Raw genomic sequence first — 12,634 nt, forward strand, 5'->3', positions numbered from 1 at the left:
TGACACTGTCCCCAAGGGGTGTGACACTGTCCCCCGGGGGTGTGACACTGTCCCCGGGGTGTGACACTGTCCCCGCAAGGGGTGTGACACTGTCCCCGGGGTGTGACACCTGTCCCCGGGGGTGTGACACTGTCCCCCGGGGGTGTCACACTGTCCCCCAAGGGTGTGACACTGTCCCCGGGGGTGTGACACTGTCCCCCGGGGGGTGTGGACACTGTCCCCGGGGGTGTCACACTGTCCCCAAGGGTGTGACACTGTCCCCCCAGGGGTGTGACACTGTCCCCCGGTGTGTGACACTGTCCCCAAGGTTGTGACACTGTCCCCCGGGGTGTGACACTGTCCCCGGGGGTGTCACACTGTCCCCAAGGGGTGTGACACTGTCCCCAGGGGGTGTGACACTGTCCCCAAGGGGTGTGACACTGTCCCCCGGGGTGTGACACTGTCCCCGGGGTGTGACACTGTCCCCGGGGGTGTGACACTGTCCCCGGGGTGTGACACTGTCCCCGGGGTGTGACACTGTCCCCAAGGGGGTTGTGACACTGTCCCCGGGGGTGTGACACTGTCCCCCAAGGGTGTGACACTGTCCCCAAGGGGGTGTGACACTGTCCCCGGGGGTGTGACACTGTCCCCCGGGGTGTGACACTGTCCCCAAGGGTGTGACACTGTCCCCGGGGGTGTGACACTGTCCCCCGGGGTGTGACACTGTCCCCAAGGGTGTGACACTGTCCCCGGGGGTGTGACACTGTCCCCAAGGGGTGTGACACTGTCCCCAAGGGTGTGACACTGTCCCCGGGGTGTGACACTGTCCCCAAGGGTGTGACACTGTCTCCCGGGGTGTGACACTGTCCCCAAGGGTGTGACACTGTCCCCCGGGGTGTGACACTGTCCCCGGGGGTGTGGACACTGTCCCCAAGGGGTGTGACACTGTCCCCAAGGGTGTGACACTGTCCCGGGGGGTTGTGACACTGCCCCGGGGGTGTGACACTGTCCCCGGCGTGTGACACTGTCCCCAAGGGGTGTGACACTGTCCCCGGGGTGTGACACTGTCCCCGGGGTGTGACACTGTCCCCAAGGGTGTGACACTGTCCCCAAGGGGTGTGACACTGTCCCCCGGGGTGTGACACTGTCCCCAAGGGTGTGACACTGTCCCCAAGGGGTGTGACACTGTCCCCGGGGGTGTGACACTGTCCCCCGGGGTGTGACACTGTCCCCAAGGGTGTGACACTGTCCCCGGGGGTGTGACACTGTCCCCGGCGTGTGACACTGTCCCCGGGGGTGTGACACTGTCCCCAGGGGTGTGACACTGTCCCCAAGGGTGTGACACTGTCCCCAGGGGTGTGACACTGTCCCCAAGGGGTGTGACACTGTCCCCGGGGGGTGTCACACTGTCCCCGGGGTGTGACACTGTCCCCGGGGGTGTGACACTGTCCCCAAGGGTGTGACACTGTCCCCGGGGTGTGACACTGTCCCCAAGGGTGTGACACTGTCCCCAAGGGTGTGACACTGTCCCCGGGGTGTGACACTGTCCCCAGGGGTGTGACACTGTCCCCAGGGGTGTGACACTGTCCCCGGGGGTGTGACACTGTCCCCGGGGTGTGGACACTGTCCCCAAGGGTGTGACACTGTCCCCGGGGTGTGACACTGTCCCCGGGGTGTGACACTGTCCCCGGGGTGTGACACTGTCTCCGGGGTGTGACACTGTCCCCGGGGGTGTGACACTGTCCCCAAGGGTGTGTGACACTGTCCCCGGGGGTGTGACACTGTCCCCAAGGGTGTGACACTGTCCCCCGCGGGTGTCACACTGTCCCCAGGGGTGTGACACTGTCCCCGGGCGGTGACAAAGCCGAGCCGGGTGACAAAGCTCCGGTTTATTTACAAGCTGGCGGGGTGGGGGGAGGTGGCACCTGTCCCTGTCCCCAAAGTCCCCGTGTCCCCTCCGGGCTCCTTGGCACAGCGGGGAACACGGCCACGGCCTGGGGGGAGCGGTGGCACCTCCAGCGTCACCTCCTGTGTCACCTTCTGGTGTCACCTCCTGGTGTCACCTCGGGGTCTGCTCTGGTGGCACCTCCTGTGTCACCTCCGGTGTCACCTGTCCTCAGTGTCACACCCTGGGTGTCCCCAGGCTCAGGTTCCTGGTGTCCCCGGTGTCCCCGATGTCACATCTCCGGTGTCCTCGATGTCCTGGCCCGGTGTCCTCGGTGTCACCTCTCCGGTGTCCCCAGTTGTCCATTCCCTGTGTCCTCGGTGTCACATCCGCGATGTCCCCCACGTCCCATCCATGGTGTCCCCCTGTCCTGTCCCCACTGTCCCATTCCTGGTGTCCCCCGGTGCCACATCCCCGATGTCCCCCCATGTCCCCAATGTCACAAGGTGATGATCTGCTCCTCAGCATCCCCAGCGTCCCCACTGTCCCCATGTCCCCAGTGTCCCCATTGTCCCCACTGTCCCCCATGTCCCCAGTGTCCCAGTGTCCCCAAGGTCCCCACTGTCCCCACTGCCCCCAGTGTCCCCAAGGTCCCCACTGTCCCCAGTGTCCCAGTGTCCCCAGTGTCCCCAAGGTCCCCACTGTCCCCGCTGTCCCCGCTGTCACAAGGTGAAGATCTCGTCCTTGGTGTCCCTGATGTCCTTGATGTCCCCAATGTCCCCAATGTCCCCAGCGTCCCTGCTGTCCCCAGTGTCCCGTGTCCCCGCTGTCCCCACTGTCCCCAGTGTCCCCAATGTCCCCAGTGTCCCCACTGTCCCCAGTGTCCCCACTGTCCCCAGTGTCCCCGCTGTCCCCGCTGTCCCCACTGTCCCCAGTGTCCCCACTGTCCCCAGTGTCCCCACTGTCCCCGCTGTCCCCACTGTCCCCAGTGTCCCCAGTGTCCCCACTGTCCCCCGCTGTCCCCGCTGTCCCCACTGTCCCCAGTGTCCCCACTGTCCCCGCTGTCCCCACTGTCCCCAGTGTCCCCGCTGTCCCCCGCTGTCCCCAGTGTCCCCGCTGTCCCCGCTGTCCCCAGTGTCCCCGCTGTCCCCGCTGTCACAAGGTGAAGATCTCGTCCTTGGTGTCCCTGATGCCCTCGATGTCCCCAGTGTCCCCACTGTCCCCAGTGTCCCCAGTGTCCCCGCTGTCCCGTGTCCCCGCTGTCCCCAGTGTCCCCACTGTCCCCAGTGTCCCCGCTGTCCCCGCTGTCACAAGGTGAAGATCTCGTCCTCGGCGTCCCTGATGCCCTCGATGTCCCCAGTGTCCCCACTGTCCCCAGTGTCCCCAGTGTCCCAGTGTCCCCCGTGTCCCCAGTGTCCCCAGTGTCCCCAGTGTCCCCACTGTCCCCGCTGTCCCCGCTGTCACAAGGTGAAGATCTCGTCCTCGGCGTCCCTGAGCGCGGCCGCCCGCGGGGTCCTGGTGAGGGGTCGTGGTCCCAGCCGCGCCCCCCGAGGGGACGAGGGGCTGCGGCCACCGCCGGGGCTGTGGGGACACTGGTGACACCGCGGGTGGCACTGCCCCCAGCCCCAACTGCGACCCCGGCTCTGCCTCCATTTCAGCCCAATTTTACCCCGATTTTACCCCAATTTTACCCCGATTTTTCCCCAATTTTATCCCAATTGTCCCCCCAGTTTTATCCCAATTGTCCCCCCAATTTTATCCCAATTTCCCCCCAATTTTACCCCAATTCTCCCCCCAATTTTATCCCAATTCTCCCCCCAGTTTTTATCCCAATTGTCCCCCCCAATTTTTATCCCAATTTTCCCCCAGTTTTACCCCAATTTCCCCCCAGTTTTATCCCAATTGTTCCCCCCAATTTTATCCCAATTTCCCCCCAATTTTACCCCAATTCTCCCCCCAATTTTATCCCAATTCTCCCCCCAGTTTTATCCCAATTGTCCCCCCAATGTTATCCCAATTGTCCCCCCAATTTTATCCCAATTTCCCCCCAATTTTACCCCAATTTCCCCCCAATGTTATCCCAATTGTCCCCCCAGTTTTACCCCAATTTCCCCCCAGTTTTATCCCAATTTCCCCCCAGTTTTACCCCAATTTCCCCCCAAATTTTATCCCAACTGTCCCCCCAGTTTTCCCCAAAACCTTTTCCCAATTTTGTCCCAGTTTCACCCAAACTCCCCCCAAATTTTTCCCCAAATTTTCCCCCCAGTTTCCCCCCCTGCTCTCCCGGCCCCCGCAGCCGCCGCGCCGCCGCCTCCCCGGAGCGGCCGAGACACCCCAAATCTCCTCCGCTTCTCCCCCAATTTCCCCCCCAATTTTTTTTCCCCCCAAAATTTCCCAAATTTTTTCCCGAATTTCCCACCTCGTGTCCCGGCCCTGCAGGCGCTGCGCCGCCGCCTCCTTGGAGCGGCCGATCTCGGCGTCCAAACGCCGCAGGAAATCCGAGGCCGACAGGTCGTGACGGGAGGGGCCCGGGACTTCCCTGGGAATGTCCCCGGGAATGTCCCCGGGAATGTCCCCGGGAATGTCGCGGCGCTGGGGGACGCCGGGGATGAGCAGCGTGGCTTTGAGGAAGATCGTGTCCGAGGAGTAGAGGCGGTTGGCGCGTTGGATCTGCTCCATCTGCGGGGTCGGGGTGGGATTTGTGGGATGGGGATTGGGATAAAATGGGATTGGGGCGGGATGTGTGGGATGGGGACTGAGATAAAATGGGATTGGGGCGGGATGTGTGGGATGGGGATTGGGATAAAATGGGATTGGGGCGGGATTTGTGGGATTTGTGGGATGGGGATTGGGATAAAATGGGATTGGGGCGGGATTTGTGGGGTTTGTGGGATGGGGATTGGGATAAAATGGGATTGGGGCGGGGATGTGTGGGATGGGGATTGGGATAAAATGGGATTGGGGCGGGATGTGTGGGATGGGGACTGGGATAAAATGGGATTGGGGCGGGATGTGTGGGATGGGGACTGGGATAAAATGGGATTGGGGCGGGATGTGTGGGGTTTGTGGGATGGGGATTGGGATAAAATGGGATTGGGGCGGGATGTGTGGGATTTGTGGGATGGGGACTGGGATAAAATGGGATTGGGGCGGGATTTGTGGGATTTGTGGGATGGGGATTGGGATAAAATGGGATTGGGGCGGGATTTGTGGGATGGGGATTGGGATAAAATGGGATTGGGGCGGGATTTGTGGGATTTGTGGGATGGGGATTGGGATAAAAATGGGATTGGGGCGGGATGTGTGGGATTTGTGGGATGGGGATTGGGATAAAATGGGATTGGGGTGAGGATTTGTGGGATTTGTGGGATGGGGATTGGGATAAAATGGGATTGGGGTGAGGATTTGTGGGGTTTGTGGGATGAGGACTGGGATAAAATGGGATTGGGGCGGGGATTTGTGGGATGGGGACTGGGATAAAATGGGATTGGGGCGGGATTTGTGGGATTTGTGGGATGGGGATTGGGATAAAATGGGATTGGGGTGAGGATTTGTGGGATTTGTGGGATGGGGACTGGGATAAAAAGGGATTGGGGCGGGGATTTGTGGGATTTGTGGGATGGGGATTGGGATAAAATGGGATTGGGGTGAGGATTTGTGGGGTTTGTGGGATGAGGACTGGGATAAAATGGGATTGGGGCGGGATTTGTGGGATGGGGACTGGGATAAAATGGGATTGGGGCGGGATGTGTGGGATGGGGACTGGGATAAAATGGGATTGGGGCGGGATTTGTGGGATTTGTGGGATGGGGATTGGGATAAAATGGGATTGGGGTGGGATTTGTGGGGTCTGTGGGATGGGGATTGGGATAAAATGGGATTGGGGCGGGATTTGTGGGATTTGTGGGGTGGGGATTGGGATAAAATGGGATTGGGGCGGGATGTGTGGGGTTTGTGGGATGGGGACTGGGATAAAATGGGATTGGGGCGGGGATGTGTGGGGTTTGTGGGATGGGGATTGGGATAAAATGGGATTGGGGCGGGATTTGTGGGGTTTGTGGGATGGGGATTGGGATAAAATGGGATTGGGGCGGGATTTGTGGGGTTTGGGATGGGAATTGGGATAAAATGGGATTGGGGCGGGATGTGTGGGATGGGGATTGGGATAAAATGGGATTGGGGCGGGATTTGTGGGATGGGGACTGGGATAAAATGGGATTGGGGCGGGATGTGTGGGGTTTGTGGGATGGGGATTGGGATAAAATGGGATTGGGGCGGGATGTGTGGGGTTTGTGGGATGGGACGGGACTGGGACTGGGGACGGGGATAGAACAGGGATTGGGATGGGACAGGGATTGATGGGATGGGACCAGTGTGGGGACAGGGCCGGGGACAAGAATGGGGACAGGGACAGGGACAGGGACGGGGCCGGGATGGGGACACAGACGGGGCACAGGACAGGACGAGGACCAGGAAGTGCGAGCGAAGCCAAGCGGGCCAGGACGGGCCGGGGTGACCCCTGGGGACCCCCCTCGGCCCCCTTTCCCCCCCCGCGGTGTCCCCGGTGTCCCCCGGCGTCCCCCGGGGCCGCTCACCGTCACCCCATAGCGCAGCGCCAGCCCCGGCAGGGTGTCCCCGGGCTGCAGGCGGTGCTCCCGCGGGGCCGCCCCGGCTCCGCCGCTCCCCGCCATGGCCCGGGGGGGTCCCACCCTGGGCTCCCGGCCCGGGGGGGTCCCACCGGGGCTCCCGGCCCGGCCCCGCCGCTCCCGGGGCGCGCTCGGTGCCCACCGACCCGGCGCGGCCTCGCGGCGCCTGCCGGGAGCTGTAGTTCCGGCCGCGCCATTTCCGCCGCCGTCCCCGGCGGGGCTCCCCGCGGCCGAACTACGGCTCCCGTCGTGCCCCGCGGGGCGCCGCGCTCCGCGCTCGCTGATTGGTCCGTTCCCCGCCGGGGGAAGCGCTTACCCGGAAGCGGCGGGGACGGTCGCCATGGTGACCGCGGCCTGGCAGGAGGCGCCATGTCCTTTAAACGCGACGAGAACGACCCGGGGCCGCTCGGGGCGCTGCAGGTGGGGCCGGGACCCCCCGGGACCCTCCCCGGGCGGCCCGCGGGGACCCCGGTGTCCCCAACCCCGATCCCGGGCGGCCCGCGGGGACCCCGGTGTCCCCAACCCCGATCCCGGGCGGCCCGCGGGGACCCCGGTGTCCCCAACCCCGATCCCGGCCTGCCCCGGGGCGCGGCCTGAACCCCTCGGGTCCCCTGAGGCCTTCCCGGGGTGTCCCCAAAACCCCCCGGGGTGTCCCCAACCCTTCCCGGGGTGTCCCCAACCCTTCCCGGGGTGTCCCCAAAACCTCCCGGGGTGTCCCCAACCCTTCCCGGAGTGTCCCCAACCCTTCCCGGAGTGTCCCCAACCCTTCCCGGGATGTCCCCAGCCCTTCCCTGGGCCCCTTTTTGTCCCCTCGAGTGTCCCAGGGTCCCTTCGCTGAGGGAGGACACTTTGGGGACATTGTGAGGGACAGTCTGGGGACACTTTGGGGACACAGGGACAGTTTGGGGCGGCCCGAGGTGACGCTGCTGTCCCCAGAGGCGCCGTGTGGCCGAGCTCCTGGCCAGCGCCATCCCCGAGGACGAGGCGCTGCTGCTGCGGGACGGCAGGTGAGGGTCCCCTGGGCTCCCCAGATGTCCCCTGGGGTCCCCGAGTGTCCCCTGGGCTTCCCAAATGTCCCCTGGGGTCCCCGAGTGTCCCCTGGGCTCCCCAAATGTCCCCTGGTGTCCCCTGGGGTCCCCAAATGTCCCCTGGGGTCCCCTGGGCTCCCCAAATGTCCCCTGGGGTCCCCGAGTGTCCCCTGGGCTCCCCAGATGTCCCCTGGGGTCCCCTGGGGTCCTCAGGGTGTCCCCAGGGTGTCCCCAATGTCCCCAGTGTCCCCTCGGTGTCCCCAGGGTGTCCCCAGGGTGTCCCCAGTGTCCCCCCCAGTGTCCCCAGTGTCCCCCCCAGTGTCCCCAGTGTCCCCAGTGTCCCCCCCAGTGTCCCCAGTGTCCCCAGTGTCCCCTCGGTGTCCCCAGTGTCCCCGGTGTCCCCAGTGTCCCCAGGGTGTCCCCAGTGTCCCCAGTGTCCCCTCGGTGTCCCCAGGGTGTCCCCAGTGTCCCCAGTGTCCCCGGTGTCCCCAGGGTGTCCCCAGTGTCCCCAGGGTGTCCCCAGAGTCCCCGGTGTCCCCTCGGTGTCCCCAGGCTGGCGTGCTCGCTGTGTCCCCAGGGTGTCCCCAGGGTGTCCCCAGGGTGTCCCCAGTGTCCCCAGTGTCCCCGGTGTCCCCTCGGTGTCCCCAGGCTGGCGTGCTCGCTGTGTCCCCAGGGTGTCCCCAGTGTCCCCAGGGTGTCCCCAGGGTGTCCCCAGGGTGTCCCCAGTGTCCCCAGTGTCCCCAGTGTCCCCGGTGTCCCCTCGGTGTCCCCAGGCTGGCGTGCTCGCTGTGTCCCCAGGGTGTCCCCAGTGTCCCCAGGGTGTCCCCAGGGTGTCCCCAGGGTGTCCCCAGTGTCCCCGGTGTCCCCAGAGTCCCCGGTGTCCCCTCGGTGTCCCCAGGCTGGCGTGCTCGCTGTGTCCCCAGCGGCCCGTGTGTGACACTCTGCAGACGCTGCTGCTGCACCGGGCGGGCAGGAAGCACCTGGACAGTGAGTGACGTGTCCCCGTGTCACCGGCCCCGCCACACCTGTCCCCTTCCCTGTGTCCCCACAGTGTCCCCAGTGTCCCCAGTGTCCCCAGTGTCCCCCCAGTGTCCCCCCAGTGTCCCCAGTGTCCCCAGTGTCCCCAGTGTCCCCAGTGTCCCCACAGTGTCCCCCCAGTGTCCCCAGTGTCCCCAGTGTCCCCTCGTGTCCCCAGTGTCCCCGCAGTGTCCCCAGTGTCCCCCCCAGTGTCCCCAGTGTCCCCAGTCCCCCAGTGTCCCCCCAGTGTCCCCAGTGTCCCCACAGTGTCCCCAGTGTCCCCCCCAGTGTCCCCAGTGTCCCCAGTGTCCCCAGTGTCCCCCCCAGTGTCCCCAGTGTCCCCCCCAGTGTCCCCAGTGTCCCCAGAGTGTCCCCAGTGTCCCCCCCAGTGTCCCCAGTGTCCCCAGTGTCCCCAGTGTCCCCCCCAGTGTCCCCAGTGTCCCCAGTGTCCCCAGTGTCCCCCCCAGTGTCCCCAGTGTCCCAGTGTCCCAGTGTCCCCAGTGTCCCCAGTGTCCCCAGTGTCCCCCCCAGTGTCCCCAGTGTCCCCTGTGTCCCCAGTGTCCCCAGTGTCCCCAGTGTCCCCAATGTCCCCAGTGTCCCCAGTGTCCCCAGTGTCCCCTGTGTCCCCAGGCCTGCAGCGTTCCTATGGGCGGCACCGCCGGCTCCAGGTGGGACCTCAGGTGACCCCGCAGGAGGAGCAGGGCGCGGCCTCAGGTGTGCAGGTGGGTGTGGCCAAAGTGGGCGTGGCTTCCACGGGTGTGCCCGAATGGGTGCGTCCCTGTGTCTTGGTGGGCGTGGCCTCTGTGGGTGTGTCCGTGTGGCCTCCGAGGGTGGGTCGGCGTGGGCGTGGTCTCTATACACGTGTCCTCGTGTGGGCGTGGCCTCTATGGGTGTGGTCCGGTGTGGGCGTGGCGGTGTGGGCGTGGCCTCAGCGGTCGGTGCGGCTGTCCCCAGGCTCCCCTGCTGGCCCGGACGCGGCGCGTGGCCCGCAGCGCCCTGCTGAGCTCGGCCCCGTACAGCAGCCGCTGCCGGAGACACCCGTGAGGGGAACAAACGGGGGGAAAACGGGGGGAAACGGGAGAGAAAGGGGAGAAACGGGGAAAAAACAGGAGGAAAAGGGGAGAAACGGGGGAGAAATGGGGAAAAACGGGAGGGAAAGGGGGAAACGGGGGGAAATGGGGAAAAACAGGAGAGAAAGGGGAGAAACGGGGGGGAAATGGGGAAAAACGGGAGGGAAAGGGGAGAAACGGGGGAGAAATGGGGAAAAATGGGAAAAACGGGGGGGGAAATGGGGAAAAACGGGAGGGAAAGGGGGAAAAATGGGGAAAAACGGGGAAAAACAGGAGGAAAAGGGGGAAACGGGGGGAAATGGGGAAAAGCAGGAGGAAAAGGGGAAAAAATGGGGGGGGGAATGGGAAAAAACAGGAGGGAAATGGGGAAAAATGGGGAAAATGGGAAAAAACAGGAGGAAAAGGGGGAAAAACGGGGGGAAATGGGAAAAAACAGGAGGGAAATGGGGAAAATGGGGGGAAATGGGAAAAAATGGTGAAATGGGGGAAAATTGGGGGAAAACGGGGGGAAATGGGAAATAAATGGGAGAAAATGGGAAAAATGAGGAAGAAAAAAAGGAAAAAAATGGGAGGGAAATGGAAAAAAGGGAAAAAACCAGGGGGAAATGGACCCCGAAATTCCCAGGAAAGGGAATTTTTGGGGATTTACTTCCTTTTATTTCCCATCCCCCAGGACGAAGGGGAGCAGCTCCAGGGCTGGGATCTCCGGGATAACCCCAAAAAATTCCCAGGAGCCGTCCCAAAATTCCGGGAATTCTGGAATCCCCCCACACACAGAGGGTGAGACCCCAACCCCCAAATTCCAGAGGGGTTTTTTTGGGGAATTTTCCTTTCCTGGAATTCCCTGCAGCTTCTCCTTGCCCCCCCCAGGTGTTCCCAAGGAAAAGAAGTCGGGAAGGAAAGGAAATTCCCGGTTTTCTGAAGGGAATTCCCGATTTTCCGAAGGGAATCCGAGCCCGGAGCGGCTGCGGGTGCTGCGGCATCACCTGCACCTGCGCAGGTGGGCTGGGAGTTATTTTGGGGGAAAAAAAGTCCCAAAAATATCCTAAAAATGTCCCAAGAGTATCTCCCAGAAAGTCCAAAAAATTCCCCCCAAGATTCCCAAAGAAATAAAAAAAAAATTCCCTAAAATCCCCTCAAAACCTCCCCAAAAAATCACAAGAAAATCCTGAAAAAATCCCCCAAATAACCCAAAATATTCCCAAAATCCCCTCAAAACCTCCCCAAAAAATCACAAGAAAATCCTGAAAAAAATCCCCCAAATAACGCAAAATATTCCCAAAATCCCCTCAAAATCCCAAGAAAATAATCCCAAAAATTCAATTTAAAAATCCCCCCAAAACCCCCCCAAAAAATCCATCAAATCCCATCAAAATCCCATCGAATTCCCAAAAAAAAAAAAAAAAAAAATACTCCCATCAAAACCGCATAAAAATAGCAAAAAAATCCCTTAAAATCCCATTAAAACGCCAAAAATCCCCCCAAAAATTCCCCCCAAAAATCCCAACATAGAAAAATCCTAAAAATTGAAAAATCTTCCCCCCCAAAATTCCCAAATTTCCCCAAATTTCCTGTGTTGCAGCCGGGGTTGGCTCCAGGATCCGGCCGGGAATTGGGTCAAGGACGAAAACGTCGAGTTCGACTCCGACGAGGAGGAGCCGCCGCCGCTGCCACCGGCCTGACGACGGCCCCAAAATGTCCCCAAATGTCCCCAAAATGTCCCCAAAACATCCCCAAAATGTCCCCAAATGTCCCCAAAACGTCCCCAAATGTCCCCAAATGTCCCCAGAGCAACAAGAATAAAATGGGAAATTTTTTTAGATTTTTTTTTGGAATTTTTTGGGGGGGACTTTCGGGATTTTCCGGGGGGAATTTTGAGGGGTTTTTTTAGGGGGTGTTTTGGGAGATTTTTTTGGGGGGAATTTGGGGGATTTGGAGGGGGGAGTTTGGGGGGATTTTTGCGGGGATTTGGGAGGTTTTCCTGGGGGATTTTTGGGGATATTTTTTAGATTTCTTTGGGATTTTTTTTTGGGGGGGTGGGGGGACTTTTGGGGGAGGAGCCTTTTTGGGACTTTTTCCCTTTGGGAATCCCCCCCACTTAAATTTTTAGGATTTCCCTCCAAACCCTTCAGAAAGCCCAAAATTGGGGGATTTGGGGGTTCCCACGGTGACCCCACACAGCCAAGGGGACACAGTTGGGGACAAGGCCACCCCCAAAACCCCAAATTCCCAAAGGAACCCCAAATCCCCACCCCAAACCCCCAAATTCCCAAAGGAACCCCAAATCCCCCCCCCCAAATTCCCAAATTCCCAAAGGAACCCCAAATCCCCACCCCCAACCCCCAAATTCCCAAAGGAACCCCAAATCCCCACCCCCAAAACCCCAAATTCCCAAAGGAACCCCAAATCCCCACCCCCAACCCCCAAATTCCCAAAGGAACCCCAAATCCCCACCCCCAACCCCCAAATTCCCAAAGGAACCCCAAATCCCCACCCCCAAAACCCCAAATTCCCAAAGGAACCCCAAATCCCCACCCCCAACCCCCAAATTCCCAAAGGAACCCCAAATCCCCACCCCCCAACCCCCAAATTCCCAAAGGAACCCCAAATCCCCACCCCCAAAACCCCAAATTCCCAAAGGAACCCCAAATCCCCCCCCCCAAATTCCCAAAGGAACCCCAAATCCCCACCCCCCAACCCCCAAATTCCCAAAGGAACCCCAAATCCCCACCCCCAAACCCCCAAATTCCCAAAGGAACCCCAAATCCCCACCCCCAAACCCCCAAATTCCCAAAGGAACCCCAAATCCCCACCCCCAAACCCCCAAATTCCCAAAGGAACCCCAAATCCCCACCCCCCAAATTCCCAAAGGAACCCCAAATCCCCACCCCCAAATTCCCAAAGGAACCCCAAATCCCCACCCCCAAATTCCCAAAGGAACCCCAAATCCCCACCCCCAAATTCCCAAAGGAACCCCAAATCCCCACCCCCAAATTCCCAAAGGAACCC

At 61.3% G+C, this 12,634-nt stretch overlaps 2 protein-coding genes across 3 annotated transcripts; one reads left to right on the forward strand and one right to left on the reverse strand.

Annotated features, from left to right (window-relative positions):
- Positions 1 to 3,269: 3,269 nt before the first annotated feature.
- Positions 3,270 to 6,560, reverse strand: LYSMD1 (LysM domain containing 1). Its single transcript, XM_066209104.1, has 3 exons — positions 6,460 to 6,560; positions 4,284 to 4,543; positions 3,270 to 3,445 (listed from the first exon to the last, which is right to left on the reverse strand). Exons 1-3 carry the CDS (start codon positions 6,553 to 6,555, stop codon positions 3,325 to 3,327), a joined length of 477 nt encoding a protein of 158 aa, XP_066065201.1. The 5' UTR covers positions 6,556 to 6,560; the 3' UTR covers positions 3,270 to 3,324.
- Positions 6,561 to 6,853: 293 nt separating this feature from the next.
- Positions 6,854 to 11,445, forward strand: LOC136305793 (sodium channel modifier 1-like). 2 transcript variants are annotated; one of them, XM_066209102.1, is made up of 8 exons: positions 6,854 to 6,930; positions 7,447 to 7,517; positions 8,437 to 8,525; positions 9,186 to 9,277; positions 9,510 to 9,595; positions 10,299 to 10,405; positions 10,476 to 10,625; positions 11,208 to 11,445. In XM_066209102.1, exons 1-8 carry the CDS (start codon positions 6,880 to 6,882, stop codon positions 11,426 to 11,428), a joined length of 867 nt encoding a protein of 288 aa, XP_066065199.1. In that variant the 5' UTR covers positions 6,854 to 6,879; the 3' UTR covers positions 11,429 to 11,445. The 2 variants fall into 2 exon arrangements, with proteins under 2 accessions (XP_066065199.1, XP_066065200.1); XM_066209103.1 differs by having other exon boundaries at positions 10,496 to 10,625.
- Positions 11,446 to 12,634: the final 1,189 nt, after the last annotated feature.

The sequence above is a fragment of the Chamaea fasciata genome, unplaced genomic scaffold, assembly GCF_029207755.1.
Source record: "Chamaea fasciata isolate MVZ Bird 193981 ecotype frontalis unplaced genomic scaffold, bChaFas1.0.hap1 SCAF_663, whole genome shotgun sequence".
In the NCBI taxonomy this organism is placed as follows: domain Eukaryota; kingdom Metazoa; phylum Chordata; class Aves; order Passeriformes; family Sylviidae; genus Chamaea; species Chamaea fasciata.